The 16753-nt window shown below is 37.3% G+C and overlaps 1 protein-coding gene across 1 annotated transcript; it reads left to right on the top strand.

Annotated features, from left to right (window-relative positions):
- The first annotated feature begins 624 nt into the window (after positions 1–624).
- LOC113741629 (putative late blight resistance protein homolog R1B-23) lies at positions 625–5686 on the top strand. The gene is made up of 3 exons (XM_027269211.2): positions 625–2452; positions 3324–4325; positions 4638–5686. The coding sequence occupies exons 1-3, from the start codon at positions 625–627 to the stop codon at positions 5684–5686; spliced, it is 3879 nt and encodes a 1292-aa protein (XP_027125012.2).
- The last annotated feature ends 11067 nt before the right edge of the window (positions 5687–16753 follow it).

Below are 16753 nucleotides of genomic sequence, written 5' to 3'. Positions count from 1 at the left end.
GACCTATTGGGTCACACGCAATAGAGATTTAATCCTGGATTGAAACTATGTAAATTATCAGGGTTTAATTTTAAAGGAAAATTAATCCCAGGCCTTATTGAGCAGATAAGAGTAAATGATTATCTCTTATCTATCAGATGATGATAGATAGAGTCTAATGTGATTAGAAGTCTAAGGGTTTTGATTTTGAATCATACAAGAAGACTTATCATTGGATATCATCAGAGATCTCTCTCATGATAGCTCTCTCGGCAGTCTCTCCCAAAGATAGACCAAAAAAAAAAAAAAAAAAAAAACGAGGTTTGGTGATTGTCACACACAAAAAGGAGAGAAACATATACGATTGAAAAGTGGAGAAAGGCTAGCACCTTTTTCTCTTCAATACATAGTTCGTGAGACGATCCAGGGTTGCTCTAGCGTGGATATCAGTAGAGGCAGGACGATTGGACTGCTCAAGGGCTGACCATCCTCAAACAACGCTGCAGGGAGACGCCGCTTGGATTAAGGTAATCCTAAAACCCTTCTTATTGTACATCATACGTAAAATCTAGGGCGATTCCTGGATGGTTTTAGGGAAAAAAAAATTTTTTTCCGCTGCGTAATATCCCTAAAACCCAACAGTTGATGGCTTGCATTGATTCCATCTTAGATAAACTGCGGCTGTTGGTTCCCCAGGGTGATCTCTGCAAGTATGATCGTGCTTTGAATGTGCTGAAGGTGGAGCTTGGGCTAGTGAAAACATTCCTTCTGTGTCAGTGGAAATTGAGATATCAATTTGTTGGCCTGGAAGATTCCGTTCGCGAAAATGGGCAGCAGTTTTACTCTCTTCTTCTTGGATTCGAGGATGATGGATTGTCCCCCAGCGACTTGGCTGGATCAGCTTCAACTTTTGGAGGTATTCTAAAGAGTTTTAAGCAAGGAATCAGGAAATCGTATGTCGATATTTCCAATTCCTTAGCGAAATCCGTCTCTGAGTCTAGAATCCGATTGAATACAAGAGATTTTGAGAAAGGGGGCCCTGTTTTTTGGGACGGTGAATCATACGGGAAAAGGTATCCCAGTATGTTGGATCGCTTATTGGCATCCAGTTCTTCTTTGACAGATGAGTTCATGGAATTCTTCCACTCCTTGCTAGAGAATTTTGTGGATATTCTCAACTGGGGTGAAGCCTACGATTCGGAACTTGAAAAACTGTTGGAGCCCTTGCAAGAGAAGCTAGTATTCCTCAAAAATTTCATTCTCTTTGCCAGGTCGCAAGGCAAGCCCGAGCGGAAACTTATGGAGCACAGTGGAGTTGTGGCTCTGTCTGCAGCCCATCTTTGTCACAGTTGCTGGTTTTTCAGAGATGATAATGAAGTTTTTGTTGAAATCAGCTTCAAGATTGATGAAGTAAAAGATCAGATCAAGCCTGTTGTTGAGCAAGTCCGTCTGGCTTATATCAGCATCTTGGAATCTAAGTCTTCATCACTTAGGATGTCCACCGAGGCGAATATGTGTATAGTGGGGAATTTTGTAGGTTCTCTCCTAGGTAATCTTTGGGAGTTTCTCGTAAAGTGTCCTGCCTGGTTTACTTCATCTCTAAAGCATCAAATTCGGATACTCTGCGAGGGACTGCAGTTCTTGAGAGGCATTTTGATGAAGCAGCAAGAGGATTATGATGGGCTTCCTGGAGGAATCAAGGATCGCATTGTGGCTGTGGTCAATGATGCTGCGATTGTAATTTTCTCACTATATCAGGACAATATCCCAGAAGCTTCAGCCATGGAAATAGATCTTAAGCTCTTTTGTTTACTGGAGAAGATCAAGCTTGTTAATGCCGAAATTGAGAAAAAGTATCCTGTAGCATCAAGGTCCAAATTTCCTACAACAAATGCATTAGAGTTGATCGATCTTCTTCTAGAAAAGTTGAAGGAACTGGAAAGCTGTGAAGTCGATCCATTATTTTCTTTTGCAAATGATCGAGTTGACTTCTTAAATTCATACTTGAACAAGATCCAATACATTAAAGTTGACCGACCTTTGGAAACATTTACATATTATGACATGCCATCCTGGATCATTGATCTGGAGCAGCAGATCAAGCTTGAAAAGCTCCGACATAAAAAGATGCAAGCTGATGTCCCATTCTTAACGTCATTCTTGGAGAATAATTTGGAGCAGCACATCAAGAATGAAAAGCACCAACTTCAGACGATGGAAGATGATCTTGTATCTTTAAGATCATTATTGGAAGAAAATGGGGAGCAACACAACCATCACGAAGATCCCCATGCCCTTTGGAGTCATGTTATAGAGGTTGCATACAAGGCAGAGTTTGTCATTGGATCCTTATTAGCTGGAGATATCTCATTCTACTCTCTGATGTTATTTGATGATATTGCACGAGAAATTATGCTCGTCAAAAGTCTAGCCCAGACAGCTACCAAGATTCCAAGGCATGTGCCATCACAAGGTAACATCTCAACAATAATCGAATGGATCACAATTGAGAGTGTTTGGACTTTAGACGGTATATTGATTCCAAATTCCAAATAATATTTCATTTGCATCATAAATACATTTCTCAACACACTTATGTTCTCAACTATCTTTTTAGGGTTAATTACTGTTTACCCCCTTAAACTTGACCCTTTATAACACTTTGCCTCCCTGAACTTTAAATATATACACTTTGCTCCCTTCATTAACTATTAATGATGAATTTTTCATCTAAAATTTTAATAAAATAACATTAATGCCCTTACATAATAGTTCTAGAATAATCCTATACTTTTAAAAAGTGCTACAATAAAAAATATAAGCAAATGATTTTCATTCCAAATGCACTAATTAATTTCATATCATTTAAAATAAGTATTGCTATCGGCATTGGGATAACTACATTGAGTTATTTAGACTTCTTTTTTATGATTTATTTAATTCATTTTAGTGCTAAAAGATCGAAATGTATAGTGTAATTTATTTAAATGCATTTAGTAATTATTAAAGAAATAGGTATTTATTATGTTACAATTGTTATGTGTGTTTAAGAATTAACCAGGGATATTTTGGTTATGAAAAATATAACTTCATTTTAATCCTGTCAAAAAGTTGACCATAAAGGGTAAAGTATATATATTTAAAGTTTTGGGAGCAAAGTGTTACAAGAGTCCAAGTTTAGAGGGACAAAGTGTAATTAATCTATTTTTTTATCTTTCGTATTACAAATAGTGTTACAATAATTATTAGTGATATTTATTACAATAATTATTAGTGTTGCAAAAAGTGTTACAATACACTCCATTTTGTATTAGTGATATTTCATTCTCTTTTTAATTTTTTAGAAACAGTGAGAAGCGAGACGAGTGGAGCATCCTACCCGGTGTCATCATCGGGTAGTATCTCAACGGTCGATGAAGTTGAGGTGGTCTTGCAGGTTGAGGAGAAAGCAGTAATTGATAAACTTATAAAAGGTCTAAAACAGCTGGATATCATCTCCATTGTGGGCGTGGCTGGACTAGGCAAGACGTTTTTGGCACAAAGAGTTTACCGTGATCTTAGAGTTACATCTCACTTCCACATTCAGGCATGGTGTTGTATCTCCCAAACATATTGCAAGAGCGATTTGTTGCTTCAGATTTTGGCTTGCATTGGTCAGAAAACTCAATTTTCTAAGATGGATGAATGTGATTTGGCTCAGGAACTCCATCAATGCTTGTTGGGACAGAGGTTTCTCATAGTTTTGGATGATGTTTGGGACATCGAAGCGTGGAATGCTTTAAAATCTTCATTCCCAGAGAAAAACAATGGAAGCCGAATACTCTTAACAAGTCGACTTACTGATATTATTGGCACACCTTATCATCTTAGGACACTTGATGAATCTGAAAGCTGTGATTTACTACAGAAGAAGCTGGCAGTTATTAGAGAAGGAGGCTATTCTCAAGAACAAAATCTTCTTGGGAGGAAAATAGCAAAAACTTGTAATGGGATGCCTCTATCAATTGCCATCATATCTGGTATCCTTGCAACTCTCCATCAAGCTGGTTGGGAAGAAGTCGCAGAAAAGATAAGTTTAACTGCCATGGTTGGTGCCACAGAACAATGCAACAGGATACTAGAGCTGAGTTACGGGCATCTGCCTGATTATTTGAAGCGTTGCATTCTTTACTTTGGAGCCTTTCGAGAAGATCAAGAAATTTGTGTCCGGAGGCTGACATGGTTATGGATCGCTGAAGGTTTTATGCAGAAGAGTGAATCGGAGTGCCTAGAGAAAATAGCAGAAGGCTATGTAATGGCTCTAATCAATAGAAGCTTAGTTATGGTGGGGCAACGAAGATACGCAGGTGAGGTCAAGACCTGCCGCATTCATGATTTGTTGCATGTGTTTTGTGTGAGAAAAGCCAAAACTCAAAATTTTCTAGAATTGGTACGAGGGTATGATGAGGGTCTTACATTTGATGAGCCGTACAACCCACGTCGATTATCTATTCAAGCTCAACCAAAGCATTTCATCAAATCTAGGATAATTTGTCCCCAGATACGCTCTCTATTATATTCATCTCGAGATTTTGGGGTCCGCCAACTCGGGTGCAATTTTCCTTTCATTTTTCTCCTGAAACTTCTTAGAGTGCTGGACTTGGAAAATATTTGTCTAGGTTCTGCTCTCCCAAGGGAATTATGGTCGCTTGTTCAGCTGAGGTACTTGGCAGTTCTAGGTTGGCTCAAGAATGGCATTCCATCCTCGCTAGAAAAGCTCTCAAATTTGGAAACTTTTCTTGTGAGAACAAAGGATGATGTTGGTCTTTCTTTGTTGCAAGATACTCTTCTAAAGATGCAGAAATTGAGGCATCTGCATGTGTATGGTGCTTTGATTGATATTGGATTGGCCAATGATAACCTTGAAAGCTCCTCCATCTTGAACAATTTAGACACTTTTTCAACTATGAATCTTTATCTTGGGCAAAGCATCGAAAAGTTGATCAGAAAGTTTCCAAATATCCGCAGACTGAAATGCTGTCTTGTGGAATCAGCAGAATTTACTGCAGACAGCAATAGGGTCGTGGTAATGAACTTTCTGAGTCATCTGGAATCACTGAAGCTGAATCTAGGTAAAGTGACTATGCATTGTGTTGAACTCCGTCTCCCTTCCAGTCTAAAAAAGTTGACACTGGAGGAATTTTCCTGGGGTATAATTTCCACAATTAGAGAGCTACCCAATCTTCAGGTTCTGAGATTAAATCGACAAGCTGATGGGGAAGAGAAACAGGGCAGTCAAGACATGGAAGACAGTGAAGAAATGGAAGACATGGAAGAAGGGGAATTCTTCCCTGAACTCAAGTTCTTGAAATTGAAATCCTTGAAGATAGTTAGGTGGAAAGGCCTAGGACATTCTTTTCCCCATCTTGAGAAATTAGTTTTGGATGATTGTAAGAAATTACAAAAGCTTCCTTCTCGTTTAGGGGAATCACCTCTTAAATTGATTGAGGTGCATCGATGTCCAAACTTGGATAGATATCAATTTGAAGATATTAAGAAAGAACAGATGGATTGCGGAAACATGGATCTGAAAATCCTTATGCCAGAAGAAATTGAGGAGTCCTCTTCATTGTCAGATGAAGATTCAGACGGATGGTTACCAGAAGAAATTGAGGATTCGTGGTTGGAGATTCAGACGGATGGTCAGGCTAACGATCATCTGCCGTAAGCGTTAGTATCTTTTGTATGGTTCTGTTTACATTGATGTCATATTTGTCGTTGTAATGCATAAATAATTTGCTATGTATTAATAACAAATTAATGTATTATTTGATTAAATTGATTGTTCAAATATTGAGGATGGATATACTTATAATTTTTTCCAGATGTTGACCCTGGAGGACCTTCCCTGGAGCATATTCTCCACAATCAGAAAGCTACCCAATCTTGAGGTTCTCAAATTAATCCGACCAGCTGATTGCAAAGGGGTAGGGAAATGGGAAATGGAAGAAGAGGAACTCAAATTCTTGAAATTGGAAGACTTGAACATGGTCGAGTGGAGAGGCTCAGGAGAAAGTAATTTTGGAAAGTTGCATGAAATTGCAGGAGCTCCCTTCTTGTTTAGGGGAATGTCTAACTCTTCAATTGATTGAGGTGCATCGATGTCCAGAGCTTGTAGGTTGTTAAGTTCAAGACATCAAGGAAGAACAGATCAACTGGGGAAATGAGGATCTAAACATCCTCATCTCCGAAGAAATTGAGGATTTTTCTTCATGTTCAGATTGAGATTCAGAAATATGTTGACATTTGTAGCAAATGAATGTACCATTTGATAAATGGATTGCGAAAATGTTGATTACTTTATGCCAAATGATTATACTTGCATCCCAAGTATTTGTGCAGCTCATTTGATTGAATGTAAATGTAAAACAATCCGATTGTAGTCATCTGTGTTGTGTCATGTGAACAAACTGGTAATGGTGTGTTTTGTGTGTGCTGGGAAATGCTGTTTAGAATGGTAGCTGAACTGGATACATCCTGGCCAAAGCTGTGAATCTCAGGCATGTCTATCTCAAGTTTACAAGACGTTTGCTCTCCAATTTTGTTGGAGCAGAATATATATGGTCCAATTTCTGCAGATTGCAGTTGGAATTATCATATCTTCTAGTTGATGTTAACAAAAAAAAGAAAAAAAAGAAAAGAGAGAGAAGAACTAAATCCAGTCTTGCTATGATCAATAGTATTTTTAATAAAATTATCATTATGGCCTTTCTTTCCCCTCGATAATAGAGAAAACGGAGTCCAACTGTGCTTGCCTACTTATTGGCTGTTGATGTCCATAGCTATGACCTAAATGAGCCAAGGCTGAGAAAAACTTTGGTGATTCTTCTGGAATGATTAGTGTTCAGGGATTGAAATTGATCAGTGCAAGTGATTCAATGCTCCTTCCTGCTGCTAGTTTGGATCCCCAAGTCTATGAGAAAGTAATGGCCTACTTATCTTTGCAATGGATCTTCTCTTTGTGTAACAATCTTGATTCTCTCAAAAGTCCTTTCTTTCAAGAAACATGTCAAAGAGGGGGATACATTCATGGACCAATATATCATGTATTCTCTATCAAATGCAAATAAACTGAGATACACATCAGAATTGACTGGAAAAGACCTGATGAAATGAAATTGGTAGACACATGGGAATTTTGCCTTGATAGACAGTTGCTTTCCTGGAACATTCATTATTGTTTGTTCCACCATTCATTCTCAGGGTATGTTTGGTTACCCAAGGAATTGGGGTTTAGAATTGGAATTGGGTCCCCAATTCTAATTCTCGTGTTTGGATCCTACCTTTCGTATAGAATTAGAATTGAATCGCAATTCCAAATCGATTCAATTCCATGGTTCCAATTCTTTGGCTGGACCAAAGAATTCCAATTCCAATTCCAATTCCACGGCCAGATTCTCGTTGGGTCAACACGCGGACTTTAAATGGGTCAAAACTCAAAAACGGGTCAACTATAAAGCTAGATTAAGGAAACAAAGCTAGCTTCTTCCTCTGTCTGCATTAGCAAATCGCCATCTGCTCCAGCGTTCTCTGTCGCTGCCGCCGCCGCGCCTTCTCCTTGTCCCAGCATCTCTGTCGTAACCCCTACAAGCCTTTCCTCCCTCTGCCGCAACATCGAGTGGGTGAAATTTACAGATTGAGTTATATTTTGGTCTCCTTTCTTTCGTTTCCTATTAATCTTGAATTGTGCCTCCTGCTTTTACCTTTGCCGCCGCTTCCATTGCCGTCACCACCACCACCGTCGCGTCCTCTCGTCCTCACTCTCCTTCCGCTCCTTCAATTCTCAATTCTCGACAAATTTAGGGTTTATGATGTTATATTCATTTTTAAATTTTTGCCAATCAAAGATTGATTTTTTTTGGTTGTTCCTCTGATAATGTTTGCCATTAATGTTATAAATTTGCTACTGTTTTTTTGCTTCTAATTCAACATTTGGACGAGGATAGAAAAAAAGGTAGCACTCTGTTGCCCTGTTCTTCTAGATTTAACGTAACCAAGCAAAATCTTTTTTGTTTTTGATACAGTAGCAACTAGGTTTTTGTTTGAGATTTTTCCAATAGCTAATTTGGTCTTTTGAATTAATAGCTAGTTTGGCATGATTTGGTCTTTTGACTTATCTTTTCTTATTGTTGTTATGATTTTGAATTGCAGAATTTGGATATTGACATGGATAAAGAAGGAGACGAGCAAAAGGCAAAAAAGAAAAAAATGGGAATGTAAAGGAGACTTGTTAGAAAATGACATGGGAGACTTGCCTTTGAGCTCTTGCCAAAAGGTGGATCAATGTATGAAGAAACATTGGAGACTTACAAATTTCATGATTAGATCTCTTTGATGCTGGAGAAGTTGCTTCTTGTATTGAATTTCTCAGTTTTAGCTGACGTTAACCACATTAATTCTTCATTCATTTGTCAATGAGCTGAATCCAGAATTATGCATTTTTGTTGTTCTGCATCAGGGGCCTCTCCGTACTTTATTAGTTGAGGCAATTTGTCCTTACAGCGAAATTCTGCGCACCAGTCCCTACTGCAAGAAGATCTCCTCACGCAATCTTCTGAAGAAGTGATGTTGGAAATGGTGGTCAACTGCTGTGGTTTTTAGAAAAAATGCTACAAACTTTGTGAATAAGTGTTAAATCTCTTTTTGGTGTGGCCATATGTATATTACCTGACCTCGTTTCCTTCATGTTCAAGTGTGGTGACAACTTCTACCTTAGCCTGAGAGAAACTTGTGACTCTTCCTTGTGTTGTAGTGTTACTTGTCAAATACTTTACATAGGAGATAATGCAGGCAACGAAGCTTCTGTTGTTACCTGTTCTGTATTTCTTTGGATAATGTTTTTTCCTTGCATATAGTAAAGGAGCCTTATTTTGACTTTAAAGTAGCACGTGAAATATATCTAAATCGTCTTTACCATGGACACAACAGAGTTTATGTAGAGCAACTTCGACTCAATAAACATTGTCTTACTGTTTTATGTACAAATTTAAGAGAGCATTGTGGGTTGAGGGATACTATAAATATTACAGTTGAAGAAGCAGTTGCAATGTTTCTCTATGTTCTTGCTCATAACTTTAATAATCGCACTGTCAATTTTAATTTCATAAGATCAGGTGAGACAGTTAGTTGATACTTTAATATAGAGTAGGTTTTTAATTTTCTAAAATTTAAAGTTCCTAACTTAGAAAAAAATATCAAGGTTTTAACTTGATAAATATGTACTTTTTAAGCTAGAATATGTAATTAGTTTTTATTTAATATAATTTAATTAAGAATTTTTTTTTTTAGAAAAGGAACTAATTAGCTTTTTCTTTAAAACTTTAGTAACAATTAGTTAAATGCAAGAAAAAATAAATTATTAAAGGCACTAATTGGTTTTTTCCTTGAAGTTTTAGTAACAATTAGCTAAATGTTAAAAATTTACTACAGAGGAAAAAGAAAAAAGAAAAATTTTATGTAAACAAATGTTAGATGAAAACAATTCTAATTCTTAATGAATTCTTCTCCCGTCCAAACAAAGAATTTGGGATTCGAAATGAATTCTGTATCAATTCTATGCATTTCTCAAACAAAAGAATTACAATGTTTTGGAATTCCAATTCATAGTATTCTAATTCTATAGAATTTCAATTCCAATTCAATTCCAATTCTGTAAAATCAAACGCACCCTCAATGTAGTCCAGATTTCTGAGCAAGAAAAGCAATCAGGGAATAAATGCCTCATTTCCACACCTCTTTTTCCTGCAATAATGTGATGGAACTTGGAAATGCAGTAGAGGTGGCGTGTGAATGGAATTACTTAAAAGCATTTCAATTTTAAAATTTAATCAATGGTGAAACATTTGTTCGATGTTAAGCTTATTCCTTCAACATATAATTTCTGTCTTTTGATTAGCAAATGGTTACTCCTTTGTTCGATGTTACTTTCTTTGCAAAATTATGAATTTTTTAAGCTTTTCCGGGTGCTTGTTTAAAAATAAACAATTAGATAAATTGTGTTGTTTGATAGTAATATTTCAAACTTTGAAAAGTTCATTTACACTTTGATCATATAAGGTTGATTTAAATATGTTTATAAATTTTTTTTTTTTACTCAATTAATGAATAATGTATTAGTACTGGTGTTTTGAAAGCTACCATTTCATTGAGAGGTAGAAACAAACAATCACTCACTGAAAGGGTAGAGAGAGAAATCTGAGAATACTGGAATAGGGATGTATAAAAGAACAAGGCAGATGGAGTTGATGACTTGCATTGATTCCATCTTAGATAAACTGCGGCTGTTGGTTCCCCAGGGTGACCTCTGCAAGTATGATCGTGCTTTGAATGAGCTGAAGGTAGAGCTTGGGCTAGTGAAAACATTCCTTCTGTGTCAGTGGAAATTGAGATATCAATTTGTTGGCCTGGAAGATTCCGTTCGCGAAAATGGGCAGCAGTTTTACTCTCTTCTTCTTGGATTCGAGGATGATGGATTGTCCCCCAACGACTTGGCTGGATCAGCTTCAACTTTTGGAGGTATTCTAAAGAGTTTTAAGCAAGGAATCAGGAAATCGTATGTCGATATTTCCAATTCCTTAGCGAAATCCGTCTCTGAGTCTAGTATCCGATTGAATACAAGAGATTTTGAGAAAGGGGGCCCTGTTTTTTGGGACGGTGAATCATACGGGAAAAGGTATCCCAGTATGTTGGATCGCTTATTGGCATCCAGTTCTTCTTTGACAGATGAGTTCATGGAATTCTTCCACTCCTTGCTACAGAATTTGTTGGATATTCTCAACTGGGGTGAAGCCTACGATTCGGAACTCGAAAAACTGTTGGAGCCCTTGCAAGAGAAGCTAGTATTCCTCAAAAATTTCATTCTTTTTGCTAGGTTGCAAGGCAAGCCCGAGCGGAAACTTATGGAGCACTGTGGAGTTGTGGCTCTGTCTGCAGCATGGTTCGAAGTCTCGGCCGAGACCGAGATGACTCGGCCCCTATCGATACGATACCGTGACGAAACGATACCGAAATACTTGACTCGCCGAGAAATCGGCTGAGACGTCATCGAGATGGATTGACTCGGCCGAGTCACACCGAGTCACTCCGAGTTATCCCGAGTCAAGACGAGAAATCGGTCGAGTTACACCGTGACGGATTGACTCGGCCATTTCTTTTGCTATTTTTTATTATTTTTGTTTAGCATACTTTTTTTATATTATTAATAATTTTTACAATATTAAATACTTTAAAATTTGCGTCTCACCGAGACCGCGACCGATATGCCGAAACCGATATGGAACGTTCCGGGCCGCGACCGTAACCGCGACCACGACTTTGAACCATGGTTTGCAGCCCATCTTTGTCACAGCTGCTGGTTTTTCAGAGATGACAATGAAGTTTTTGTTGGAATCAGCTCCAAGATTGATGAAGTAAAACGTCAGATCAAGCCTATTGTTGAACAAGTCCGTTTGGCTTATATCAGCATCTTGGAATCTGGGTCTTCATCACTTGCGATGTCCACCGAGGCGGATATGACTATAGTGGGGGGTTTTGTAGGTTCTCTCTTAGGTAATCTTTGGGAGTTTCTCGTGAAGTGTCCTGCCTGGTTTAATTCATCTCTAAAGCATCAAATTCGGATACTCTACGAGGGACTGCAGTTCTTGAGAGGCATTTTGATGAAGCAGCAAGAGGATTTTGATGGGCTTCCAGGAGGAATCAAAGATCGCTTTGGGGCTGTGGTCAATGATGCTGCGATTGTAATTTTCTCACTATATCAGGACAATATCCGAGAAGCTTCAGCCGTGGAAATTGATCTTAAGCTCTTTTGTTTACTGGAGAAGATCAAGCTTGTTAAGGCAGAAATTGAGAAAAAGTATCCTGTAGCATCAAGGTCCAAATTTCCAACAACCAATGCACTAGAGTTGATCGATCTTGTTCTAGAAAAGTTGAAGGAACTGGAAAGCTGTGAAGTCGATCCATTATTTTCTTTTGCAAATGATCGAGTTGACTTCTTAAATTCATACTTGGACAAGATCCAATACATTAAAGTTGACCGACCTTTGGAAACATTTACATATTATGACATGCCATCCTGGATCATTGATCTGGAGCGGCAGATCCGGCTTGAAAAGCTCCAACATCAAAAGATGCAAGCTGATGTCCCACTCTTAACGTCATTCTTGGAGAATAATTTGGAGCAGCACATCAAGAATGAAAAGCACCAACTTCAGACGATGAAAGATGATCTTGTACCTTTAAGATCATTATTGGAAGAAAATGGGGAGCAACACAATCATCAGGAAGATCCCCATGCCCTTTGGAGTCGTGTTATAGAGGTTGCATACAAGGCAGAGTTTGTTATCGAATCCTTGTTAGTTGGAGATATCTCATTCTATTCTCTGATGTTATTTGATGATATTGCACGAGAAATTAAGCTCGTCAAAAGTGGAAGCTACCAAGATTCCGAGGCATGTGACATCACAAGGTAACATCTCAACGACGATTGAATGGATCATAATTGAGAGTGTTTGGATTTTGGACATTACATTGATTCCAAATAATATTTTATTTGCATCATGAACATATCTCTCTACACACCTTTTTATGATTTTAAGTCTCAACCATCTTTTAGGGTTAATTGTTGTTTGCCCCCTTGAACTTGATCCTTTATAATATTTTGCCTCTGAACTTTAAATATATACATTAGGTCAAACGATAATGATGAATTTTCCATCTAAAATTTTAACAAAATGATATTAATGCCCTTACATAATAGCTCTAGAATAATGCTATACTTTTAATCAGAATATGAAACATTTTATTAGAAAAAACTCAAAGTCATATGATTTAAAAAATAAAATGGTATAATGCCATAGAATTAAAAAATTTTATTGTAGAGAAAAAAGAATTTAAAAATTCCTAAAGCTTCTGTGCAAGTTTCCATTGCTTCTCTTTCTTTCTTTAAATTATAAATGGATTAGTTTTGATAATTTTAATTTACTTTGTAAATTTCACAAGATTTTTTTGGGTGAATAAGATGCTATTTGGTAATTTTATACCACATTCATACCTTGCTTTGTATTTTGTTTGTATTCTACATTTAAAAAAACTAAAAATTAAATAAATATTTCTTTCAATATATTTTTATTTTTTAATCATGTTTTTATCTCATATAAAATCCATTAAAAATGCCATAATAAAAAATATAAGCAAATAATTTTCATTCCAGATGCACTAATTAATTTCATATTATTTAATATAAGTAGTGCTATCGGGATTGAGATAAACACATTGAGATGTTTAGACTTCTTTTTTGTGAATTATTTAATTCATTTTAGTGTTAAAAGATCGAAAAGCATAGTATAATTGTGTTTAAATGCATTTAACAATTATCAAAGAAATAGGTATTTATTATGTTACAATTACTATGTGTGTTTAAGAATTAGCCAGGAATACTTTGATTATAAAAATAAATAAATTCATTTTAACCCAGTCAAAAAGTTGACCACAAGGAATGGAGTGTGTATATTTGAAATTTAGGGAGCAAAGTGTTACAAGGGCCCAAGTTCAGCAGTTGGGATCCTTTATGCCACTACTCGGTGTCAACTCCAGTGACAATCCCACTTATCACGTGATAGTAGAAGAAATTTCATTAAACAACACATGACAAATTAAATAAACAAGATACTTGATATAAATATAGAACTGGCACTGAATTGTCATCGGAAAAGTGGCACTGAGGATTCTGTGTGCAAGTTCAGAGGGACAAAGTGCATTAACCCATTTTTAATCTCACTATTTATTTCAAATAATAAGGTTGCGTTTGGATTGCATTTTCCATGGATTTTTCGTTGGAAAATTACTGTAGCGATTTGATGTATGTGAGGTAAAAAGGTGATAGGGAAATGTGTTTACGGAAAACAAGGCCATTTTTCGGTGGAAAATGGCAATCCAAACAAGCCGTTAAATATTTTAAATAAAACTCTGTCGATCTATCCAATATGTTAGCAATCCATTTTGTATTTGCGATATTTCATTCTCTTTTAATTTTTTGGAAACAGTAAGAAGCCAGACGAGTGGAGGGTCCGACCAGGTGTCATCATCGGTTAGTGTCTCAACAGTAGATAAAGCTGAGGTGGCCTTGCAGGATGAGGAGGACGCAATAATTGACAAACTTATAAAAGGTCCAAAGCAGCTGGACATCATCTCCATTGTGGGTATGGCTGGACTAGGCAAGACGTTTTTGGCACGAAGAGTTTACCGTGATCCTAAAGTTACATCTTACTTCCACATTCGGGCATGGTGTTGTATCTCCCAAACATATTGCAAGAAAGATTTGTTGCTTCAGATTTTGGCTTGCATTAACCAGAAAACTCAATTTTCTGAGATGAACCAAGCTGATTTGGCTGACAAACTCCGTAAATGTTTGAGTCAAAACAAATATCTCATAGTTCTGGATGATGTTTGGGACACTGAGGCATTGAATGCTTTGAGATTATCGTTCCCTGATCACACAATTGGGAGCAGAATTCTCTTAACAAGTCGAGATCATGGGATTTGTGGTACACCTCACCGACTTCGGCCACTTGAAGAACCAGAAAGCTGGGATTTACTACAGAAGAAGCTGGCAATTATTAGAAAAAAGGGCTACGCTCCAGAACTGGAAGTTCCTGGGAGGCAAATAGCAGAAAATTGTAAAGGGCTGCCTCTATCAATTGTCATCATATCTGGAATTCTTGCTGGTCTTGATCGAGTTGGTTGGGAAGAAGTTGCAGAAAGGCTGAATTCAAACAAGAAGATTGGTGCCACAGACCAGTGCAAGAGTATATTAGAGCTCAGTTATGTACATCTACCTGAACATTTGAAGCCATGCCTTATTTACTTTGGAGCATTCAGCGAAGATCAAGAAATTTCAATCCAGAGGTTGATGTGGTTGTGGATCGCCGAAGGATTTGTGCAGAAAAATGAGTCAGAGAGCCCAGAAAAAATAGCAGAAGGCTATATAATGGCTCTAGTTAACAGAAGCTTGGTTATGGCGGGGAGACAAAGATCCACAAGTGGGGTCAAGACGTGCTTCATCCATGATTTGTTGCACGTATTTTGTTTGGAAAAAGCCAAAGATCAAAATTTTCTGCAGTTGATACGAGGTTACTGATAGGTTGCAATTTGTTCATTTATTTTATTATTAATTCCTCCTATTACCTGACTTGATGTGGATTAATTTGCTGAATTCTACTCACTTTTAGTATTTGACGTTTATTTCAGGGAGTAGAATATAAATATGATAACAAGTGCCAAGTTTGACGAAAAAAAAGATGTCCAAGCCACAGAGCTTATTCCAGGGATATTTTTGGCAAAGAGGATAGGAGGCCCATTTTGGGTAATTCCCGCAGGAGAGGACGACTGGAGGGTTGGCTTCTGGGCAGGTCCCGCCGCAATTAAAGAGAGGAGGAAGGCAGAGAAAAAGGGGGGCTCTTCCGGACGCATGAAAAGAAGCTGAGGAGCTTAGCCATTTTTGTTGACTTTTCCCTTGATTTTACTTGGAGCTTTAGAAACTCACGGAGGAGAGAAGCAAGCTTTTTGTTAGCTTCTGAACTTTGACTTTTCTTCTTTAGCGGCTTTAGCAGTTTTTCTTTTCTTTTGTGCTTGGAACGCAGTAGAAGCCATGAATGGCCTTTTGTAACTTTCCTATCTATTCGATATTCGGACGAGCTGGATTGCCCAATTTTCTAATCAATGGCCGCACCTCCTACTTCGACTTCCTGTGGGTTTAGTTCATCAATTATGAACTAATCTTCCAAATCTAGTCAAGGAGCAACGAAGGCTCTGGTTCACCTAAAAATTGTGAGATCGATTTAATTTAATCTTTCCCTTTTGTTTTTTTGGTATTCGTGTATTCCCTAATTACTATGCTTATGGTTATTTAATTAATTGATTGTCTTGAATCCGGATAATTAATTGATTTGGTAATCTATTGTCAGTTGGGGTATTAAATCCGTAATTGTTTAATTACCTCAAAATAGTGACAACTGGCTCGATTAGATTCGTGTCAGGGGGATACGCGGGCTAACCTAAAATAACCCTGGTAGTGTGTTATTTGGTTAGAATAGGGCTCCTCTAATACGTAAGGCAGTTGGGGAATTAAATTCTACGGGCGTACCTAGGATTATTTCTCAATTAGAGCAGTGATTAACGGGCGTACCTTGATCACCGACGCAGTAAGGAGGGGTTGGCTGCTATCGTTTGTTTGGCAGTTATAACCTATTTATTGGTAAATAATTGGGATTGCTTTGCATCGATAACCAATTAGGTGAACCATTGCTGAAGTTATTCCTTGGCTAGATCTTTAATTAATATTGCTTTAATTTTAGTGAATTGTCATTTGATTTTTAACTGCCTACTTGATTTTATTTTTGATTGTTTCCTTGTTTTAATTAATTTAGGCCTCTAATTATTGTTATCCTGAGTTCAGTGAATTGTGGTTTAGTTTCTAGTTAGTTGTTTATTTTTACTTTCTCATTTGAATTTATTTAATTATCGTCGTTTCTACAAAATCACCCCCCCTGTGTTACTTTGGATTTCTTGAGAAACAAATATACCCAGTCTCTGTGGATACGACCCTACTTGCCCTGTCTACAAATTCATAATCATTTGTGAAAAGGAATAACCAACCCATTCGGGTATATCGGATCAAGCAAATTCTTCGGGAATAGGGTGAATCAAGTAACCCATTGCACACCTAGAGTCCCTGCTCCAG

This window comes from Coffea arabica, chromosome 1c (genome assembly GCF_036785885.1).
Source record: "Coffea arabica cultivar ET-39 chromosome 1c, Coffea Arabica ET-39 HiFi, whole genome shotgun sequence".
Taxonomy (NCBI): Eukaryota; Viridiplantae; Streptophyta; class Magnoliopsida; order Gentianales; family Rubiaceae; genus Coffea; species Coffea arabica.
Note: the sequence above shows the minus strand (reverse complement) of the source record. Positions and strands in the feature narration are given on the sequence as shown.

Coding starts and splice junctions, on each gene's coding strand:
- LOC113741629 (XM_027269211.2), top strand. CDS start 625: ATGGCTTGCATTGATTCCATCTTAGATAAACTGCGGCTGTTGGTTCCC. Junction 2,453..3,323: donor AAGGCATGTGCCATCACAAG/GTAACATCTCAA, acceptor TTAATTTTTTAG/AAACAGTGAGAAGCGAGACG. Junction 4,326..4,637: donor GGGGCAACGAAGATACGCAG/GTGAGGTCAAGA, acceptor ATATTTGTCTAG/GTTCTGCTCTCCCAAGGGAA.